Source organism: Vulpes vulpes, chromosome 1 (genome assembly GCF_048418805.1).
Source record: "Vulpes vulpes isolate BD-2025 chromosome 1, VulVul3, whole genome shotgun sequence".
NCBI classification, from domain to species: Eukaryota; Metazoa; Chordata; class Mammalia; order Carnivora; family Canidae; genus Vulpes; species Vulpes vulpes.
In genome coordinates, this window is record NC_132780.1 from 132,231,329 (window position 1) to 132,250,814 (window position 19,486).

General features: G+C 55.9%; 1 protein-coding gene across 21 annotated transcripts in view; it reads right to left on the reverse strand.

Annotated features, from left to right (window-relative positions):
• The window catches only part of GRM4 (glutamate metabotropic receptor 4), a 177,397-nt gene that overhangs the window by 89,838 nt on the left and 68,073 nt on the right, over window positions 1-19,486 (reverse strand). For all 21 annotated transcript variants that reach the window (XM_072730306.1, XM_072730181.1, XM_072730214.1 and 18 more), the window contains 2 exons: window positions 4,973-5,108; window positions 1,946-2,100 (listed from right to left, as the gene is read on the reverse strand). In XM_072730306.1, the coding sequence (XP_072586407.1) occupies window positions 1,946-2,100; window positions 4,973-5,108 (291 nt within the window). The remainder of the gene's footprint in view (window positions 1-1,945; window positions 2,101-4,972; window positions 5,109-19,486) is intronic.

Genomic DNA, 19,486 nt, shown 5'->3' on the forward strand with positions numbered 1-19,486 from the left:
AAGTCCCAGGGGTAGCATGTGTAATCTTACAACTGCTGCCTTTATGGAAGAGAGGTGCACGGGGAGGATGCTTCACGCTTGGCCTTTTAACCACCAAAATGCTAATATCCGTGCTCTTTGAGAAGGAGCCACCTGGGGGTCCTGAGATTAGAGCAGAGAGGCTGTTGGGGGCTGACCAAAGCTGGGGGCACCTGAGCTCTCTGGTTCTGAAGAGGAGGCCAGACAAGAGAGGGAAAGGGGTGACCCAGGTCACATAGCAAGACCAGGGCCAGGATCTTCCGCCTCTGCGTCCAGAACTTCCCCATTTCTGACAGAGGCGGCTTCCTCCTCCAGATGTTCCAAAGGGGACTCCCACCTCTGCTCTAAGTGCAGAAAACCCCACCCCAGGGTGGGCAGGCTGGCCAGTGAAGAGTGCCTACTCTCTCCCCACAGTGCTCCTTCTGCATTGATGACTGTTGCCAGCAACATGCAGAGTTGACTGAACTGCTTGGGGTGGGCCCAAACACCTGAGAGTTCAGTAGGGTCCATGCCATGCAGTGAGTGTCCTGCCTGGGGCAGCGTTCAGGTGGAGACTCTGTGGCTGTCGGAGCTGTAGGAGAATGCTGACATTGATAAGGGATTAGGGTTAGAGCAGGGTTTCCCAAGCCGTGGCACCATTGACAGTCTGGGCCCTATCATTCCTTGTTGTGGGGGGCTGTCCTGTGCATTGTGGGATGTCGAGCAGCACCCCTGGCCTCTACCCACTAGATGCCAGTAGCATCACTCCCGAGTTGTGACAACCAAAAATGTCTCCAGACTGCCAGATGTCCCTTGGGGGGTCAAATCGCTCCTCTCCCCTATGAGAACCAATGCTCAAAGTCTTCTCTAGTATCATAGGGAGAAGGGACTTGCCAGATAAGTTCTGGGTTCCAATCCCAGCTATGCCACTTAATAACCATCATATGTCACTTCATCTCTCTGAGCCTTAATATATTCACTTACTAAATGTGTATAAAAGTGTCCTGTGGGGTCGCTGGAAAGAGTAAATGAGATGTCTCTCAACAGCCATAGTCACTACTGTTTTGTGTTTACCATGGCTCGAGGCTGAGAGGGATGATGTGGAAACTTCTGTGGCCTGTGTCCCCTCTAGCTCAGGGTAAAGAACACGCTGCCCTGTGACCTTGAGCAAATGCCTCCCGTGCTCAGGCCTCCATCTCTTGGAAAGCTCAGTAGAGACGGATGTCTGCAGGCCTTCCCAGCAATATCAATGCTGGCTTCTATTTACCGAAGCAAGAGCAGGGGAGAAGGCCCTGGGAGCCTGCCTCCCCCGTGATGAGAACAGTGAGGTCCCTGCCAGACTGGGCCACTAATGGGAACGTCACGCCTCACTCACAGAGAGGTTCCAGTTAGAGCAGGTTGTTCCTACCCAGGGTGATTGTGGGTTCTGCCCCGAGAGGAAGGGATGCCGGACAGGACAGGCCCAAGCCCGACAGCACCCAGGGCCTGGATCTGGCAGGCCCTGCAGGGAGAACCTGCCTCCACCCCCACCCCAGCACAGCATCTTCCTCTTGTCTCCTGCTCCCAGGCCCTTTTGACAGAGGGCTGGCCCCAGGCAGGGAGAGGGCCTTGGCTCTCTGTCTCAGATGGGAGAAGGGATAGAGGTACATGGGGATGAAGGGAAGTCCCTGATAAATAACCTTCCTGTATGTGCCACACATCTCCACACCCAAAAATATCTGAGAAGGAGGAAGAAAGCTTCTGAATCTAGATTTGAATTATGCTGGGTTGAGTGTAGCCAGAAAGGCCACCCAGCCTAGACAGTCAGCACAAAGCAGGTGTGGACCAAGGAAGAGGAAGGACAGGATGTGGGAAAATGAGGAATGGAGCAAGGGGACAGTAAGAAGGGACAGCTGGGGAGGATGGTGGCAGCAGTCAAGAGCGGTGGGCGTGCCCTGCCCAGTCCTACCTCGCACAGACATCCTCTTGGGGAGGATAGTGACTGCACCCTCAGCCACCTCCTCCAGGTGCAGCACCGGTGTGCTCTTAGAGCCCCAGCTGTCCGAGCCCATCCAGAAGAAGTGGCCTGTCTGGTTGGCCTTCCGTGCCGCCTCTAGCACACGCCTGTGGGAACACACACCAGCCCAGCCCAGCCGTGTCTGCCCATGCCACGACCCCACCCCAGCCACACCTGCTCAGGGGCCGTTGGATGACCCTCCCCACCCCAGGCACACACACATCCCCCTCATAGCCCATGCCTGTTCCACCAGGCCCATGCTTCCACCTACATCTGGCCCACACCCTCCTCTGGCCCAGGGTGCTCCCCCAGACCCACTTCTGCCCCTAAGGCCACATCTGTCCTACAAAGACAAACCCATTTCCCTAGGTCCGTGCACGCCCCATATCTGACTTGCGCCCCCGGCACCACATCTGCCCAGTCTGTGTCCTCTCAGGCTCATGCCACCCTGGTCCTAATCCCACAGCCACATCTCTTGGTTCATTTTCACATCTATATGCCTGCACATGCGTACATACACACGCGCGTGTGCAAACATACACACACTCCTCTACATGGTTACCTGCACCTGCTGCTCCCCTGCCAGCAGAGCCCTCTCCAGCCCACCCTCTTCTGTGCCAAAAGCCTGGGCCTCCAAAGAGCTGCTTCCCAGACCCTCCTGGGTAGATGAAAGGGTGAGAGGCAACCAGGTGCTCACCTCACCCCGTCCACAGTCCTACTGTGACAGTGGTTGTAATCAAATCAAATCGGGGACCCTAGAGCCCAGCACAGGGCGGTACCCACAAGAGGCACTCTGGAGGAGAAAACCAGCGAGAACTCCCCCAACCCAGCTCTGGGGAATGCCTCCTCAGAGGAGGGGAGGCAGAGGGGGGCAGGGAGGCCGGAACTGCAGGAGGCAAGCACCAAGCTCAGAAGCTCACGGTGAGGGAGAGGCTGTGATACTAGGAACTGGGACATGGCCCCCAGGGCTTGGGAGGGGCTGCGGATCTTGGGAGCCTGTGCAGGTGGCAGCCACTAGGGCCGGGACAGCCCAGGGCTGCGGGAGAAACTCGCTAACAGGCCCCAGAGCCCACGCCTTCCCTCCTCCAGCAGCTCTCCAAGTCCCCAAACCCCAAACCTGTTGCAGCCACCCTCCCCAGGGGACATTAATGCGGGGGTGAGGGGGAACTGTTCCCAGAAGCCATGCCCACAGCCTATTAGTACCCACTAGCATCAGGCCAGCCAGAGATGACCAGAGCTCCCAGGCCTTCCTCCCTGCAAAGTCACCTGGGTTTATTTTTACTTCTGTTTGCTTCTGAAAATGCATGTGGATTTCCCGAAATGCCTCTGCCCCCCTCCCTCCCTGCGGCATTCCCTCTGGAGTCAGCCCCTCTCCTAGGTACCTCCCCTCTGGGAGGCATGGCCCAGCGCCCTCATCTTCCCTTCCCAGCACATGGGTCCATCTGAGCTAAGCAGGAGGCCGGGAGCAGGGTGCACTTCTGGGTGGGGTATGGGTTCTGAGTCCTGGGCTTTGGGGTGGGGGTAAAGATAGGAGTGCAGGGACCAGTAACTGAAGGAGAAGGACTTCTGAAGGGAACCTCCTCCTCCAGGAGCTGGTGACCTGTGGATAACAGGAATGTCCCGATGGCAGAATTTAGGGGGCCTGTAGGCCTTGAGGGGGTCAGGAGCAGTCCCAGGCTCCACAGCCTCTAACTCCTCCCTCCCAGCCTTGGGCTGCCTGAGACGCTGCCCTTAGAGCTGCCCTTAGAGCTGGTCTCTTTGGCGTTTGTGGCCTTAATGATCTTCCAGAACTTCCCCCTCCATCCCTGCAGGGACCTGGCAATGTCTCCTGGGGGAAATCTGTCCAGGATGGAGTCTTCACCAAGTGGGGAAAGGGCTGGAAAGAATAGGACCCAGATGGACACTGGTTAGCAACAGGGAGGGAAGCACAGGGGGGCAAGGGCAGACAGGCGGCCCTGGTGGAGCAGGAGGGCAGGGGAGGCTGAGGACACAGCAGGCTATAACACGTCAGGCCAGCCAACTGAGGGGGGAGGCCTGGGGAGGATCACATCTACTGACTCATCCTCCCCCGCAAATGTGGGGGCCTGCCTCCCCCATTGGACTCTAGCAGGGGCTGTGTCTCCCCTGAGCCTGGGGCTTCCTGAGCTCAGAGCTTGCATCTTTCCCCTTGGCCAGGACAATCACAGAGGCCTGGCACATCTTGGCCCTGACATCAGTCTGAGAGGTAGTAGCAGGGAAAAGGCAAGGCAGGAAGAAGGGAAGTAGGTTAAGATGGGTGCTTTGATGTGCACCAGACTCGGGACCAGAAGAGATGGGCTGGCCCAGCACTGCATTACATGGTCCTAGCACCCTAAAGTCCTCAGCAGATGCAGAGACTGAGGCCAGGGAGGGGACGACACCGCCCACAGAGAGTATGCACCAGAGCCAGGACTAAACCCACAGCCCAGGCCTCTTCCCACTACTCCAAGCTTTGCCAAAGAGAGGAGGCAGGGGCTAACAGAGGTGGGGGTGGTGGGGACTCCACACACCCCAGGCACTTGCTTGGAGCCTGACTTTAAGCCCTTTAAGCACATTACTGCATTCAGTTCTCAAATAACACTACCAGGCATGCATCCTTAGTACCTCCCTCCTTTTTATAAAGCAGAAAAGAGGCACAGAGAGGTTGAGAAACTTGCCTCGGGTCACACAGCTAGGAGGAGGGAGAGTAGGATTAGACCTAGTTCTTTGGCTGGAAGTCCAGGGCCTTAGCTCCTTTGTTAAAGTACCTGCTTACCATCCCCAGCTGATAGAATGGATGCGGGGAAATAGGGAGGGGGGATAAGAGTGCCCATTAGCAGTAGCCTGTGCCCCAGCTGTCTCCCACCCCACCCCTCCAGATCCTACAGTGCAGTCAGGCTTGTCTAGGAAGGTCTCCAGCGGGACCCAGGGCTCTCCCCGTGACTGGCTCCCAACCCTCACCCCGCTGCCGCCTGCTCTCACCTGATGTCATCCTCATTGGCAAAGATGATGACCGCCCTGGCGTTTGAGGTCTCCAGGAGGCGACGGATGATCTTGTCAAACTCCCCAGGCTTGGGTTCCCGCGGTATCTTCACTGACTGTGCGATGCACACGCCCCCTGTGGGAAGGGCACCAGTCAGCCTGGGGCAGGGAGCAGCACCAGTCTCTCCCCGCTTCACCCTACACCCTCCAATACATACTCCCTCCAGGACACAGAGGCCAGGGCTGCCCATGGCCCCCCCAGCCAGACTTCTAGCTCACAGGTCCTGATCTGTGCACAGGCACAGGCTGTGCAGTCAGAACTGCCACGGTACAAATTTTGGTTCCACCACTCACCAGCTGGATGGCCCTGGGCATGTCACTTCAGTTCTCTGTGCCTCAGTTCCCCAGCCTGTAAAGCAGGCTGGTAGCGAGAGGCAATACAGCATCATGTTTAGGAGCTAGACTGCCTGGGTTTCAATCTCAGCTCTGCTGCTTACTGCAGTGTGACCTCAGGGTGGTGACTAAACCTCTCTGTGCCTCAAATACATCATCTATAAAGTGATGACACTACTACTTACTTCACAGGGTTGTTACCAAGCTAAGTGAGTTAGTGCACATAAATACAATAATACCTGGCACATAGGGAGTACTGAGTAATGGTGGTTATTTTCGTTGAAACCATCTCATAAGGTTTTTTTGGAGGAGTAAATCTGAAAAGAGAGCAAGTTGCCCACCCTGGGCTATCAGATCACCACACATCCACATCCATGTCATGTGCACCTCCCAGGGCTCTTGTCCCCAGGTCATGTGCTCATCAAAAGGTCCCTTGATGAGACCGCTGTGCATGGCTGCTGACTCATACCTGTGCATCCGAGGCCTATCCCTCCAGGTCTTCCCACCCTTTCCAGGCTCTTCAGCAGGTAGGCTCCCCAGCTCCCCCTCTATGCCCTGACCCTCACAGGGTGCCTTGATGCCTCTCCCCTCATTCCCAGTTCAAGAACTCACAGGAAAGCCATTCTAATGTGTGTGTTTCAGGTGGAGAGACCAGAGGAGCTCTGAATGGGTCAGGGGGTTTGGGAGCCCTCCTGTCTCTCCTCCTTTGGCCCACTGCCTGCCTGGCTGGGTCCTGGAGGAGGGGCCAGGGGCTGGAGCCTGACTATCTCTTGAGCTGTCTGCCTACAAGAAGCCCAACCCCCACGTCTGCAGAAGCATCCAGGAGGCAGAGTCAATACATCCAAGGCCAGATTCACATCCAGGCTGCAAGGCTCACAGAAACCCTGGGAGCACTTCAGACTTCACCCAGCCAGTTCCTAGCCTTAGACACGTCTCCAGTGTTGGCAGGGGACAGACGTCATTCGTGCATTGAAATCCCACCTGACCTCCTGGTACAAAAGCACCTATGGATCACTGTTGCTGTTATCAACAGCATTTGACAGATGAGGACGCTAGACAGGAGGAGAAGCTTGCCCAAAGTCACACAGTCCCCTGCCCCTACTGAGATACAGAGCAGGGAGCCTCCAGGGGCTGAGAACACCAGGGTCCCTGGTGGCAGAGTCAGAGCTCAACTGATGGAAGAGCATGGGGGATTATTCTTAAGGAAGCAGATCTTTTATCTAAGACTGTCAGCCCCTCTGGGTCCTACTCAAGGGTCACAGCCCAGCTCCACCCCAAACAGGATCCCCTGGGGACCCAGCAATGCCTCAAACCATCTACCTTGGCTGGGCACCTGGCTGCTACCCACGCTGGGGCCACTTGACACTTCTGCACAGACTCCATATGCCTCTGTGTGGGGCCCACCCACCAGCCCCACCAGAAGTGCCAACAATACCCAGCTCCACTCCAGAAGGAGCCTCTAGGGGCACCTGGTGGCTCAGTGGGTTAAGCATCTGCCTTCAGCTCAAGTCATGATCCCAGAGTCCTGGGATGGAGTCCTGCATCAGGCTTCCTGCTCAGTGAGGAGTCTGCTTCTCCCTCTCCTGCTCCCCCTGCTTGTGAGCTCGCTCTCTCTCTCTCTCTCTCTCTCTCTCGTAAATAAATAAAAATCTTTAAAAAAAAAAAAAAAAAAAAAAAAGGAGCCTCTACCCTTGGAACAGAGGTGGCAATCAGGGAAGGCTGCCCAAAGGCGGTGACCCTGAGCTGAGTCTGAAGGAGGAGGCATAAGCAGCCAGATACGAGGCATTCTGGAGAGGAACAAGGTACACTCACTAGAAGACTAGAAGGGGGGTTGCTCTGTGCCAGGCACCTGCCAGGCCTGGGGCCACACGACACATGCACACTCTCACGTCCCTGTCCCCAGGAAGTAGACCCCACCCTGGTTCTCCACAGCAGGCAAAGCAGCCATGGTGCTCTGCCCTCGCCCCTGACTAGAACCCACCTCCCTTACTTTCTGCCTCTTTCAGGCAGGCCAAGCTCCTCAGGTCTCTCCTAAGGCACCAAAGAAATCCTAAGCACCAGAGAAGACCATGGTCACCAGGAGCTCAAGGGGAAGGAGGGAGGGTCCTTGGGCAGGACTGGTCCCTCCAGACCCAGGTCCCACAGAGAGAGCCAAAAGGAGCCAGTCTGCTGCCCACAGCACTGGCCATGTGCTAATGGCAGCTGGGCAGGCGCTCAGCTCCCAACTAAAGCCTCCATATGGTTCCTTTCCAGTTAGAAAGTGGGCCAATTGTGACATTTCCCTCCCATCTGGAGAGACAGATGGACAAGGGGAGGTGGCTGGACAGCGGGTAAGGGTGAGCCACCTGGCTCCAGGAGGGAGGAGGGGGGCCAGGGGCATAAGGAAATGGGAGTTAACTGTCTTCAAATGGGGAGAAACTCTCAGAAAAGGGGTATTTCTGGGCCACGCCCCCCCCCCAGGAGGATCCACGGGATGGTCCCACCTGACAGCCCAGGGCCTATCTTGCATGTTTCATTTCTCTGGTGAAAGAATTAAATGACCACCACTCCACCAGCTAGAATGAGAGTGAGCCACGAGGTACCTGAGATGGGAGGATGGTCCAAGCAGGATACTCTTACAACCACAAGAGAGGGAGGCAGTTGGTGGCAAGGGGGGGCAGGGGGGGATGTTCTACAAAGCTCAAAAATACCAGTGAACATTTATGAAGCATCTAGTGTGCATTGACTATTACTCTGCAAATTTTACATGGATTCATTCATGTGGGGTGTCATCAGCACATCTCTAATTTCTAGATGAAGAAACTGAGGCACAGAGAAGTTAAAGGGGCTTCCCAAGGTCACATAGATAGTCAGGGGGAGGGGGAGGGTTTAAACACAGGCCATCTGGCTCCCCCATTGTGTCATGGCTCAGGCCATGTGGGGAAGGGGCTGGTGTACAAGGTCAAGGGAACACTGCAGCCTGTAGACATGGGCATGTCTGGGCACACTGCCCGTTCTGGAGTAAGAGCCCACTGGCGCCACTGCCCTGGGGTGAAAAGCCAAGTACCCACAGGGTCTCTTTGCATTGCTGCCCAAATGTCAGCATGGCTGCTCCAGGGACCCCAGGATGGGGATTAAGCAACTGGCTCACCGGGGGCTGTGCCGGTGTGACACAAGCTCCCAGCAGTGAGTGGCACGGCATCTATCTCAGCTGCCCTCCTGGCCCCTTGCTGCAGCCAGAGAGGACCGGAGTAGCCCCAGAGGGACAGCATTTACTGAAGCATCCACTCCAAGCCTGGCACGCAGTGAGGCCTCACACCCCCCAGGGCAGGTGCTAGTAGTCCCATCTTACAGATGAGGGCTGAGGCTCAGAGGTGCTAGGCAGCCTGATGGAGGTCACACAGCCCGGAAATAGGAATGCAATCTGGGTCTGTGTCCAGACCCTCTCTCAGGCAGAGAAAGAAAAGGCCTGGGTCACTGGGTCTCTGTTGAGCTCTGCTTCCCGCAGCCCCTCCCCACCCCTGGAAAGACCCCAATCACATGCCAAACCCGCCAGCCCTCTTGCCTGCTATCCTGTAGCTGTAGCTCCATCACCATCGCCGTGGGGACCATGGCTAACACACCCCTAGGACCCCCTCTTCAACCCTCTCTACCAGGGAGGGAGTTCTCCTCACCCTACTCCTTTCCCCCATGGCCTCCCTCATTGGATAAAATACAAACCCATGAGTCCATACGGACAGTAAACAGAATTAAACCTAAGTAGCAAGAAACAAGCCCACTCCCTATCTCTGCTCAGAGGTTGAAACCTTCTACGTCTCCCAGACTCCAGGCATAGGATCATAAGAAAGCAGGAGCATGGAGGAGTCTGGAGTCCCTCCTAAGCGCCCCCTTGGCCAGCCCCTCACTCTACACCCCAGCCTCCCAGGCCCTGGGTGAGCACCCAGCTGCCAGCTGCAAGCTCTGCTGCCCACCAAGTCAGTGCATCCACTCACAGGGCCACAGGCATGAAGCCATGACCACTTGCCAAGCACATCTGAGCAGTTGGGAGCCCAGGGACCTCACAGACCTCCTGGCCCAGGCTGGACAGGGAGCAAGGAGGATGAGGCCAGAGAGGAGGAGTGCTTTCCCCAGGGGCACACGGCAGTTGGGGGAGAGCCCATCTCCAGATGAGGCTCTCGTCACTGCACCAGGGGGTTTAAAATCCAGGCCAGCCCTCTGTGGCTTCCCGCCTGCTTTGTCACAGAATAAGCAGAGCCGCCCCAACTAAACCCAGTGAATGTTGGGACATCCCCTTACCTCTCTGGGACCCCTCCCACCCCCGTCCTCCCTCAGCTGTGCAGTGAGTGCCCCACATACCCCCAGCTGTGGCAGCCCAGAGCCTGCCCTCTCTCCATGCCTTCCCCTCCCACTGGTCAAAACTGACCCATCCTTGGTCCCCTCAAGGCCCTGCCTCTGCTCCCAGAAAGCTGGGAGAGTGGCCACTGAACACTTCGGAGACTACATAGAGACATTCAGTAAAGTGGGGTGTGCTGATCGCCTATAAGCTGGCACGCCCCTTTCTACATTCCTCCCACAGGAACGCACACATGGGCACAGGAGCCCCACGCAGCCATGCACTGCAGCACCGTTTGCAAAAGCAGACTATTGGAAATGACCTAAATACTTTACAACAGAACGGATAAACTGTGGTGTTTGTACAGTGGAAAGAAAATAGCTCTCACAACAGTACCAGCACAACCGAATCCTGAGAACGGGAAGTTGATCAAAAAGGCAAATTGCAACATGATGTGTCCCGTCTATGAGGAGCTTAAAGATCACATATAATAAGACTTAGTGTATAGGGAGACACACATCCATATGAACAAAAGCTGCAGGAAGGCAGGAGCTTCTGTCTGTTGCACTCATCGCAACCTCCCCAGAGCCTAGAACAGTGCCCAGCACATAGTAGGTGCTCAATAAAAGTATGCTGAATGACTTCCTTCTACCACCTTCAGAGTTGTGGTTACCTCAAGAGAGGAAAGCAAAAGAACAGACTGAGAAGGGCTCCATGGGGTGGGGGTGGGGGGCAGGGGGGATTGGCTTCTAGACAATCCATGTTCCATGTTTTATTTCTTTAAGCAATAATCAGAAGCAAATACGGCAAAATGTAAATGCTTAGTAAATGTGGACCACAGAATCCAAATCGGACAAAACTTTCAGACACAAGGCGCAATGATGGTATGCTCGTCCTCATGTGGTTTGTGCTGCCCATTGGAGGACACAACGGGACAAACCCCAGCCTTTCCTTTCCATTTGTGGAATGGAGCCCCTCAGCCGCTCCCAGCCCAGTGGCATCCACAGGGCACTGGAGGGCGGGGAGTGGGGAGCCTGCCAGAGACCGCCCTTCTCCCACCAGCCTTCTGGCTCCTGAAATCCTATCTGCCCCTGAGGACAGGCTATTAGCCCTCCCCCTGTGCCTCCCCCAGGCTCCAGACACCTGCCCTGACTTGAATGTGACATAGAGACTCCACTAGCAAAACTTGATACTGGCTTCCTGTTGTATTTTGTGGTCTCTGAGCCCCTTCTATTTGCGGTCTGATGACCTTTCCCGGTGTTCTCCAGGTCCAGCCAATGTATCTGTGTCAGTGTCTGCCTCCAACTGCACTCCCCAAGGGTAAGGCCGGGTCCGTGCGTTCGTGTGTTCCTTCATTCATGCATGCTTTCATCCAAGAAGCGCCCTGCTCAGTTCCCAGCACAATCAGATGCTGAGAAATGATAACAAGCGAGATCCCTACCTTGGAGCTCATGGTCTAGTTGGGAAAAGCAAGACCAGGAAAGAGAGCAATCAGCCAGAGGAGAAGTGCAAGGGGACACCCTCTGGGCTGGCAGGAGTAGACAGTGGCAGGGGATAGCCCCTGGGTGCCAGGCCCACCACATGCTTCTCTGTACTTCTCCACGCATCCACCAACACACCCTGCCCACTGCTACTTTCCCTTCATGGAGTCAACAAATGTTTACCGAGCTTGTCAGGTGCCTGGCAAGTTTTAGATGCTAGGGCGCAGCCATGAGGACAGGGCCCCTGCCCTCACACAACCTGCTCACAGTGGCAGAAAACCTCTTGGAGGCGGGGCAGAAGAGGAAACCAGCAGGGTGATGGGGGGCAGGGGTGGGGGCTGCATCCCCTCATTCCACCCCGTTGGGTCCTAGAGGACAAGGAGGGTCAGGCCAGGCTGTGTAGCTTAAGAGGCAGAGGCAAATTTGAGTCTGCTCTGACTTTTCCCTTGGAGCTGCTGCCTTGCCGGAGAGCCAGGAACTGAAAACACTTTAGACTTGTAAATCCCACCCTCAGGTGAGAGCTCACTGCTAAAATGACCTGGTTTCTCTGTCCCCCAGTGCCTGGGATTGTCAGCACCTGGCTCCCTCCATCAGCACGGGTGATCCAGGGAGTTTGAGCACAGGGACACAGAAACCGCCAGGCAAGAAGGGACACCCCGGGGGAGCCAGTCAGCCAGCCTTCCTACCTGGAGGGCTCTCCCTCGTGCTCCAGGGGACTCAGGTTTACACACACTGCACCTGTGCCCAGCTTCCTCGTCCTCCCCACACTTCCCTGCCCCCCACCAGATGGCTCTCCCCATTCCACCAGTCTAAAGAAGCCCTCCCCACCATCCTGCCACCCGCCCCCAGGGAACCTCCAGGTCCCCTGCCTTTGCAGCACCCCACTTGAGGTGGCCTTCCACCAGAGCAGCCTGCTTTCACCCAAGTCCACCCCCCCATGTTGGGGGCAGTCAGGGGACCCAGGCTCTCTCCTTCCTCCCCAGAGGTCTCACCCTCCAGGCTTGGGCATCTGTCTCTCCATCCTATTCTCATTCTCTCACTCACCAGGAGACCTACCCTTGCCAGGCCCTGAGTAAGGAGCTAAGTGGCCAGCACGCAGGCAGCGGGATGGGCCCCATTGGGCAGAGAGGCCAGGACAGGGTGCCGCATCCATGGCTCCCCAGGGGACTCCATGTCCACCCCGTCTTTCCCCAGCTCCCAGGGCCCTAGGGTCACACTCTTCTACCAGGCTGTTCAACTGGCCTGAATAGCACCCTGGGTGCTAGGCTCTAGACTAGGGAGGAGAAATTTCCCTACGGTGGAAGCATGCAGGTGGCCCAGGAAGGCCTGTTCCCTCACAGCACAGGTGAGCAGCTGCAGACCAGCACAGACACGGGCTCCTCTCCTCTTTTTCTTTTCTTGCTTTTTTCTTTTTTTGGTCCTTTTAAATTTAAAAAGGGAGAAAAACAATAAAAAGACAAATCCTGGGAAATCAAGTGGAAAAATCTACATTACAGCAAAATGTGAAGGCAGCAAATTGCAACATAGAAAGAAAGGTGGGGGGAGTTACACAACCCAAGGGGGGTCCCAGGTTCCTATAGGTTCCCAGCAGAGGGGGAGGTGGGAGGAAGGCATGAGGCAGGCTAGGAGTTACCCTGGACCATATGGCACCACACACATACACATACACACATGCACGGGCACACACACACATGCACAAGCACACACACTCAGCCCTGCCTTCCACTCCAAAAGCCAGGTCCTCTTCCCAAATCCGCTTTCAGGAGAGGGACCCACTCAGGGGGTCGGTGACTAATCCAGTGCTACTTTTGTTTTCAGGCAGTAGAGCTGTGGCTGGAGGGTGTTTTGAGGTCAGGAAGATGCCAGGCTCTGAGAGACTGCCCCTGACGCCTGGCTGTTCCAGGGTGAGGAGGGCTGTGGGAGCAAGTGAGAGGTAGGCCTGGACTCTAACCAACCCTGGCTCCTGCTGGGTCTGGGGCTCCCCAGGGGGCTTAAGGCCTCTGGTTGGGGGGAGGGTGGCCATTCAGGACTGGTTCACGGCCACTGTCCCTTTCTGCTCCTGCTCCCAGACCTACTCCCCACTACACTCCACCTGACACAGCTCCCTGCCTACAACCCCCAGTGACTCTGTGCGTGCATGCACGTGAATGTGAGACAGAGATGGAGACAGGGACAGGGATTCGAGGTCCACCCCTCCTCCTCAGGTCTCTAACATCCAGCCTTACCCGGGCCCCTACAAGGATCTGCTATCCAACCACATCTGCTGCCTCCACAGGCCTTCGCAGAGGATGCTCCCTCTGCCAGGCCCCCACCTGGTGCTGCAGGGACCCTCTGCAGCCTTCCCTCCCTGCACCTTGGATATATCCTTAGTGTCTGTAGCTCTGCTCAGAGCCTCAAGGGGCCCAGGCCTCGTGCTGTACCTGCTCAAGAGATAGGCACTGATTCATGCTTGCTGCATGAATGAGCCACTACATAGCTAACTGAGGGGGACGGGAGGGACAGAGGGGCAGGGGTAGCTAGCAGGGAGTAGGGGCAGAGGCTCTGCAGGAATCCAGAGTGGGGACCCGCACCTGCTCAAATCCTTCTGCCTCCTCTGGGAGCTCCCTGACCCCTGCACCTGTGACCTCCCCTTTGAGCTGCTGCCCAGTCATGCTGAGTGCCCAGACATTTGTATGCCAGGCACTGGGCACCCACTTTGGGCCTGGCACCTCGTCCATGCCAGACTCTGGGCTCCAGAGATAATCCATTCACAGCATCTGCCCTTGCAGGATGCACTTGTGAGCTCTGTGCACATGCATGGGCTGGGCATCACACACACCTGGACATCTTCCTCAGTCTTGCCTTGCTTGGAGATTTTACTTCTCCAACTAGATGCAAATTCCTTGCTGTGAGCATTTAGGAAAAACAATAACAAGTGAGGGGGCACCTGGCTGGCTCAGTCAGTGGAACATGCAGTTCTTGATCTTGAAGTTGTGAGTTCAAGTCCCACGTTGGGGATAGAATTTACTTAAAAAAAAAAAACCCAAATAGTGAAGAAAAGTGTAAGAGAACCATACAAACTGGCAGGTCCTCAGAGTCTGAAGATAGCAGGGCCAGTAGAAAAGCATGAAGATGAAGTAGAATATTCACCCTCCCTGCATGACCAGGGTGACTCTACCCCTAGGGAAGAAGTGGGCCAACTGTGAGAGATTTGGCTGGAGCCAAGAAGACTCAGGTATCAAGGGACAATGAAGAGAAGACAGTCCCCCAGTTTCCTGTCCAGGTGCCTCCCTAACATATGCCCCCAAAGGTCTGTGCCAAGCATGAATACTGCACCTGCATTCGGCTCCCCCCCCCCACTCCGCCCCTCCAGCTCAAGAAAGACCATGCTAGCTGCACAGCTTACTGGCTGTGTGGCTTTGAACAAGTCACCTAGCCTCTCTGAGCAAAAGACCTTCCAACTACAAAATGGGAAAGGACTGGGACACCTGGGTGGCTCATTGGTTGAGCATCTGCCTTTGGCCCAGGGGCATGATCCTGGAGTCCCGGGATCTTGTCCCCACATCGGGCTCCCTCCATGGAGCCTGCTTCTCCCTCTGCCTCTATCTCTGCGCCTCTCTCTGTGTCTCTCATGAATAAATAAGTAAACTCTTTTTTAAAATGGGAAAGGACTTAAAGAAACTGCACCTGGTGGAGTTGCAGTGAGGGTCAAAGGCAGTGGCGCCTGTGAAGACCTGGGTCTGCCTCCTGGGGCCAATGCCTTTGGGGACAGGTGAGGACAGTGGGGGTAGGAGCTGCTCACACAGGAGGGCGGGAGCTGGGAAGACAGAGAACTCATTCCCCAGGCCAAATCAGGACCCAGGGCTGCTGAAGTGTGCTCTGGGGGACCAGGGACACCATTATAAACCAGGACCTGGCCCGGGAAACAAATGCTAGGCCAAACATACACGTTTCCCTTCCTGAATAATCTCAGCACCTAGCATCACTCCCAGCCGCACCCCATCACACACATACACACACACGTGCACACGGGCAACACACCCCTTCACAAGTCACATACCCCAACCTCACACCACCTTAGGGCCATGGACCCGCACGAGGCCAAACCCAGCCCCACCCCATCACCAGCACGAACCTGATGACAGCCTGTGCAGAGGACAGGCACATGGCCACACTCAGGCACCGACGCACAGTCCGACTCACACATCCAACAGCCACACAAGCTCACGTGGTCTGCAAGGCCTCACATGACCACTCACCGCACCCGGCCTCCCTCAGTCACTCAGCCACAGAGCTGGGTAGACCAGCACACTCGTGTGTCCACTCCTCCTTGAAGCTGCCATGCCAGCAGGACCACACCTGGGCACCATCATACCTCCCCTGCACTGCTGCCTCCGAGGCGGGCCTGGCTGGGGAGTGCCAGGGGGGTGGGTTAGTGACCTGACGGCGGGGTATGGCACCCTTGTCTTCCAACAACTATTTACCAAGCAGCTTCGGTGGCTTCTCCGTCAAGGCAAACCCTGTCTTCCTGCTGAAATCCTGTCCCTCTGCCTCCGCTCCAGCCCAGCCCTGCCTCTGTGGAGAAGCAGGCTGGCTCTGGGAGTGCAGGGGACACAGATCCAGAGCCCTGGCCTGGTGTGACATAGGAGGCTGAGTATGGGCACAGAAGGGCCCACGTCCCACTTCAACCACCAGGTTGCTTTGTGGTAAAAGCTACTTTGCCCAAGCTTTCCAAACATCCATTTCTGCATCTGTGATGGAATGACATTACCCCCACCCCCAGAAACACGAGGTTGTCGTGAAGATGGACGGGATCCCCCCATGGACATATCTGGCCTCCAGGGCAATACTTAGGGGAGGGGGAGAGGGCAGGTTAGGGGAGACTTGTCAGGGCAGCTGTGGGGCTCAGTGCCTTGGAGCTGAGTGCTGCTATCTCCTCCCCAGGAGGCTGCTGGGCAGTGGCAGCCTTGTTCAGAGCTGCATTATTCATGGTGCTCAGCTCTGAGCAGAGGGAAATTTGCTGAGTGATCGACCTAATATCTTAACACAAACCCATTTAGGCAAAACACCTTTGAAGCAAGAAAGGCAGGAAAAAAAATAGAAAAGAAAGCAAAGAGGTTCGGAGGCAGGCAGTGACAAAAGGCTGGTTCCTATCTACCCGCACCCCTAGCACCCCCCCCCACCACAGGATACCCCTGCCCCGACTCAGCCCCCCAACCTCCACTTTCCCTGACTCTCAGGCATCCTTTGGTTGAAGGAATCCTACCCATTTCTCAGATTTGGCTCAGAGAGGAAGGAGTCTGCCTAAGGTTCACACAGCACGTCAGGGGTCAGCCGGACCCAGGTCTGCTGAGTGCTAGCTCAGAATTCTCTGCTAAGGAGCCCTTCACAGAGCAAGACCCCAGAGCTCCAGTGACACCCCTGCTTCCTCAGCCTCCAGCTCCATACCCTCATACAGCAGGACCTCTTTCTCCAGATCAACTCTGATTTTCCCACCCTCAGCCTCTGCTGGTCCCTCTGCCAGAAATACCCTTCCTGCTCCTCTACCCACCCAATACCCTGGAGGGGCTCATTTTCTCCTCCACTTCCCCCTGGAAACATGCCAGCTCTCTGGCCCAGCTGGAGCTCACCATGCCCACGTGGGCTCTCCCCACACCCTCTCCACTGGCACACGCCATCCTCCTGCTTGTGCCGTGGCCCATCTGGTAACTCTCCTGCTTCAGGGTGCCAGGGCTCCCAGCTCGGCCACCTCTAGGCTGGGTGACTTTGGACAAGTTACTTACCTCTCTGAGCCGTATTTCCCTGTACTACAGTGTGAAGAATAGGTTAATACACATAAGGTGCTCTGAACACAGCCAGGCACACACGCACTCAGTAAGTGTTTGCTCTTGTAATATTGTCGGGTTTCTCCCATCACCCCATAAGCCCCTTTCAGGGGAGACCATGTCTTTCTCCTCCCTAACTCCCCAGTTTCCAGCAGAGTGCCAGGCACACAGGAAGGACTCATCAACATTGGCTGAACTGAGCCTCATTTCCAGCAGCATCCTCCACCTGGCCTCTCCACACCAGACTCGAGAGGAGGAGTCAGTGATGGGCTGGTTGCGGGTGTGTGGGGCAGGGGTGTGAAGATGACCTCTGGCTCGCTCCACCCCCACAGCAGGAACGTATGCTCGGATGGGCAGAGAGAAGCCAGGGCGAGGGGCCGGCTGCCTGGCCTGCGGTTTGGCCAGGGAGGAACAGGCAGCTGCAGGCCGGGATAAAATATTTAGGAGCCCACATCCCCAGGAAGTGGAAACTGACAAGCAAAATGAAATGTTGAGATGTAATTACCCGGGCAGGCCAAGCATGTCTCCCCGCCGGCAGCGGGCTCAGCACCGCCCCAACTGCCACAAGCAGGCACTGGGTAATGAAGTCCTCCTGGACCCTCTCCCATGCCAGCCCTTGCCCCCTCCTCTTCCGGCCAGGCCAGCAGGAGGGGCAGCAGAACAGCAGGACATGCAGCAAACAGGGCGGGCGGGGAGGGCATGGTCCAGCCCTGGCATAGATCCACCCAAGCAATCCCTTCACCTCCACTGGGCCTCAGCTTCCTCAGCCAGAAAATGGGGCTGCTGAGCCATGCCCAGGAGGGAGGACCAGACGGCGAATGTGCGCGTGCTTCATTAACTGGCATGGGCAGAGGACAATGAAAGGACAGCAGTGAGGACAGCAGTGAGGACAGCAGCAGACACCAGCCTGACCCAGCATGCCACGAGAGGCATTCTTGAGGTGCTGGGCTGCCCAGGACTCAGCTTAGCAGAAGCTGGTAGAAAAAGGTCTGGGGCTGAGGCCCAGATGTGGGTGGGCCAGTCTGCTGTGCTCACCTCACCCCCAGAAACCTTCCCCAGGCCCTCCCAACATGGTTAGGCCACATCCAGGAGCAGAGAGACAGGCACCTGGACAGGGGCTCCAGGCCTAGATCCTGCTTTGCTCAGATTCTTATCTCTGCCTTAGTGCCCAATCACCCTGCCCAGACTCCTCCTTCCTCAAGTCAGCACCTGTCCATTCTTGAGGATTCAGGGCATGGCCTACTCCTCCAGGAAGCCTTCATGGGTATCCCCAGGCTCCTTCTCCCTTGGGAGCCTGTAACAATTCCAACATCTCCATCACTGCACTTAGCACAGTGAATGAAAATTATGGGAGATGGCCGCTGTGGGGCCCAGAGCATTCACTGATTCAGCAACCACTTGCTAAGCAGCCCTCCTCCCAGTACCAGGCACTGTCCTCGACACCTTGGCTACAGTTACGAATAGGACAACCAAGAATCCTGCCCTTGTGGAGCTGATAGCCATCTATGGAGTAGACAACAGATGCTGAGGAATGAACGAACTAATTAATTAAGAGTCAGTCTACCATCCAGAAGGTCTTGGCCTCAGCTCTGCTCCTGTCTTTCTACTTTCCTCTTCCTGTCCTCTCCCACCCCATCTTCTGTCTCTTATCTCTCTCTCTCTCTCTCTCTCTCTCACACACACACACACACACACACACACACACACACTACCCCATTATTCCACAGACCCTCATGTTCATACAGTGCTCACATGTTCTCTCACTAATTCCTCCCAATCAGCCCTCAGCTTAGGTGACCATTTTACAGATAAAGAAACCAAATCTCACAAGCCAGAGCCTTATCCTGGCTGCCTCCCTGTTCCCTTTTGCCAGCTTCTCTTCCCACCCCCTCCACCTTTCTAACTCTTTCTCCCACCTTCTGGGGTGACTGGCAAGTTGCCTCCTCTCTCTGAGCCCATTTCCCTCTCTGTAAAATGAGGCAGGCAAGGCAGGCTCTGGGAGATGGTAAATGGGACCCATGCTTCTTTCCCCCATTCTCCACTCAGCAGCCCAAGCTGTGTCCCTCTCCATCTTCATTCTCATCCCTCCCTCCCCTCTCCTCTTGCTTGTCACCTTGTCCTGCTTCCTCCTCCCATCCCAAGGCCTCCCTTGGGTCCCAAGATGTCTGTAAAATGGTCATTAGCTTTCCTTCCGGCTCATTAAAAATGCGAATTTGCATAGAATACCCATATGATCATTCTGTCTACAGCAAAATGGGACATGAATATAAGGCACCATGCAAGTCAGGGAGAAAAGGGAGGACAGTCACAATGGGAAGGGCAGGAAGAGGCCAAATGCTCACCACTAGAGTCTCAGGCCTCAGAGTCAGCCCCCCTCAGGCCCTTCAGCCCTTTCTTGCCCTTTCTGATGGCTAATTCACCTGTTTTTTCATTCTTAACAGTAACCAGCAAAGTAGGGACTGCAATTATCCCCATTTTACAGATGATGAAACTGATAGCCAAAGAGGAACAGTGGCCTGTCCAA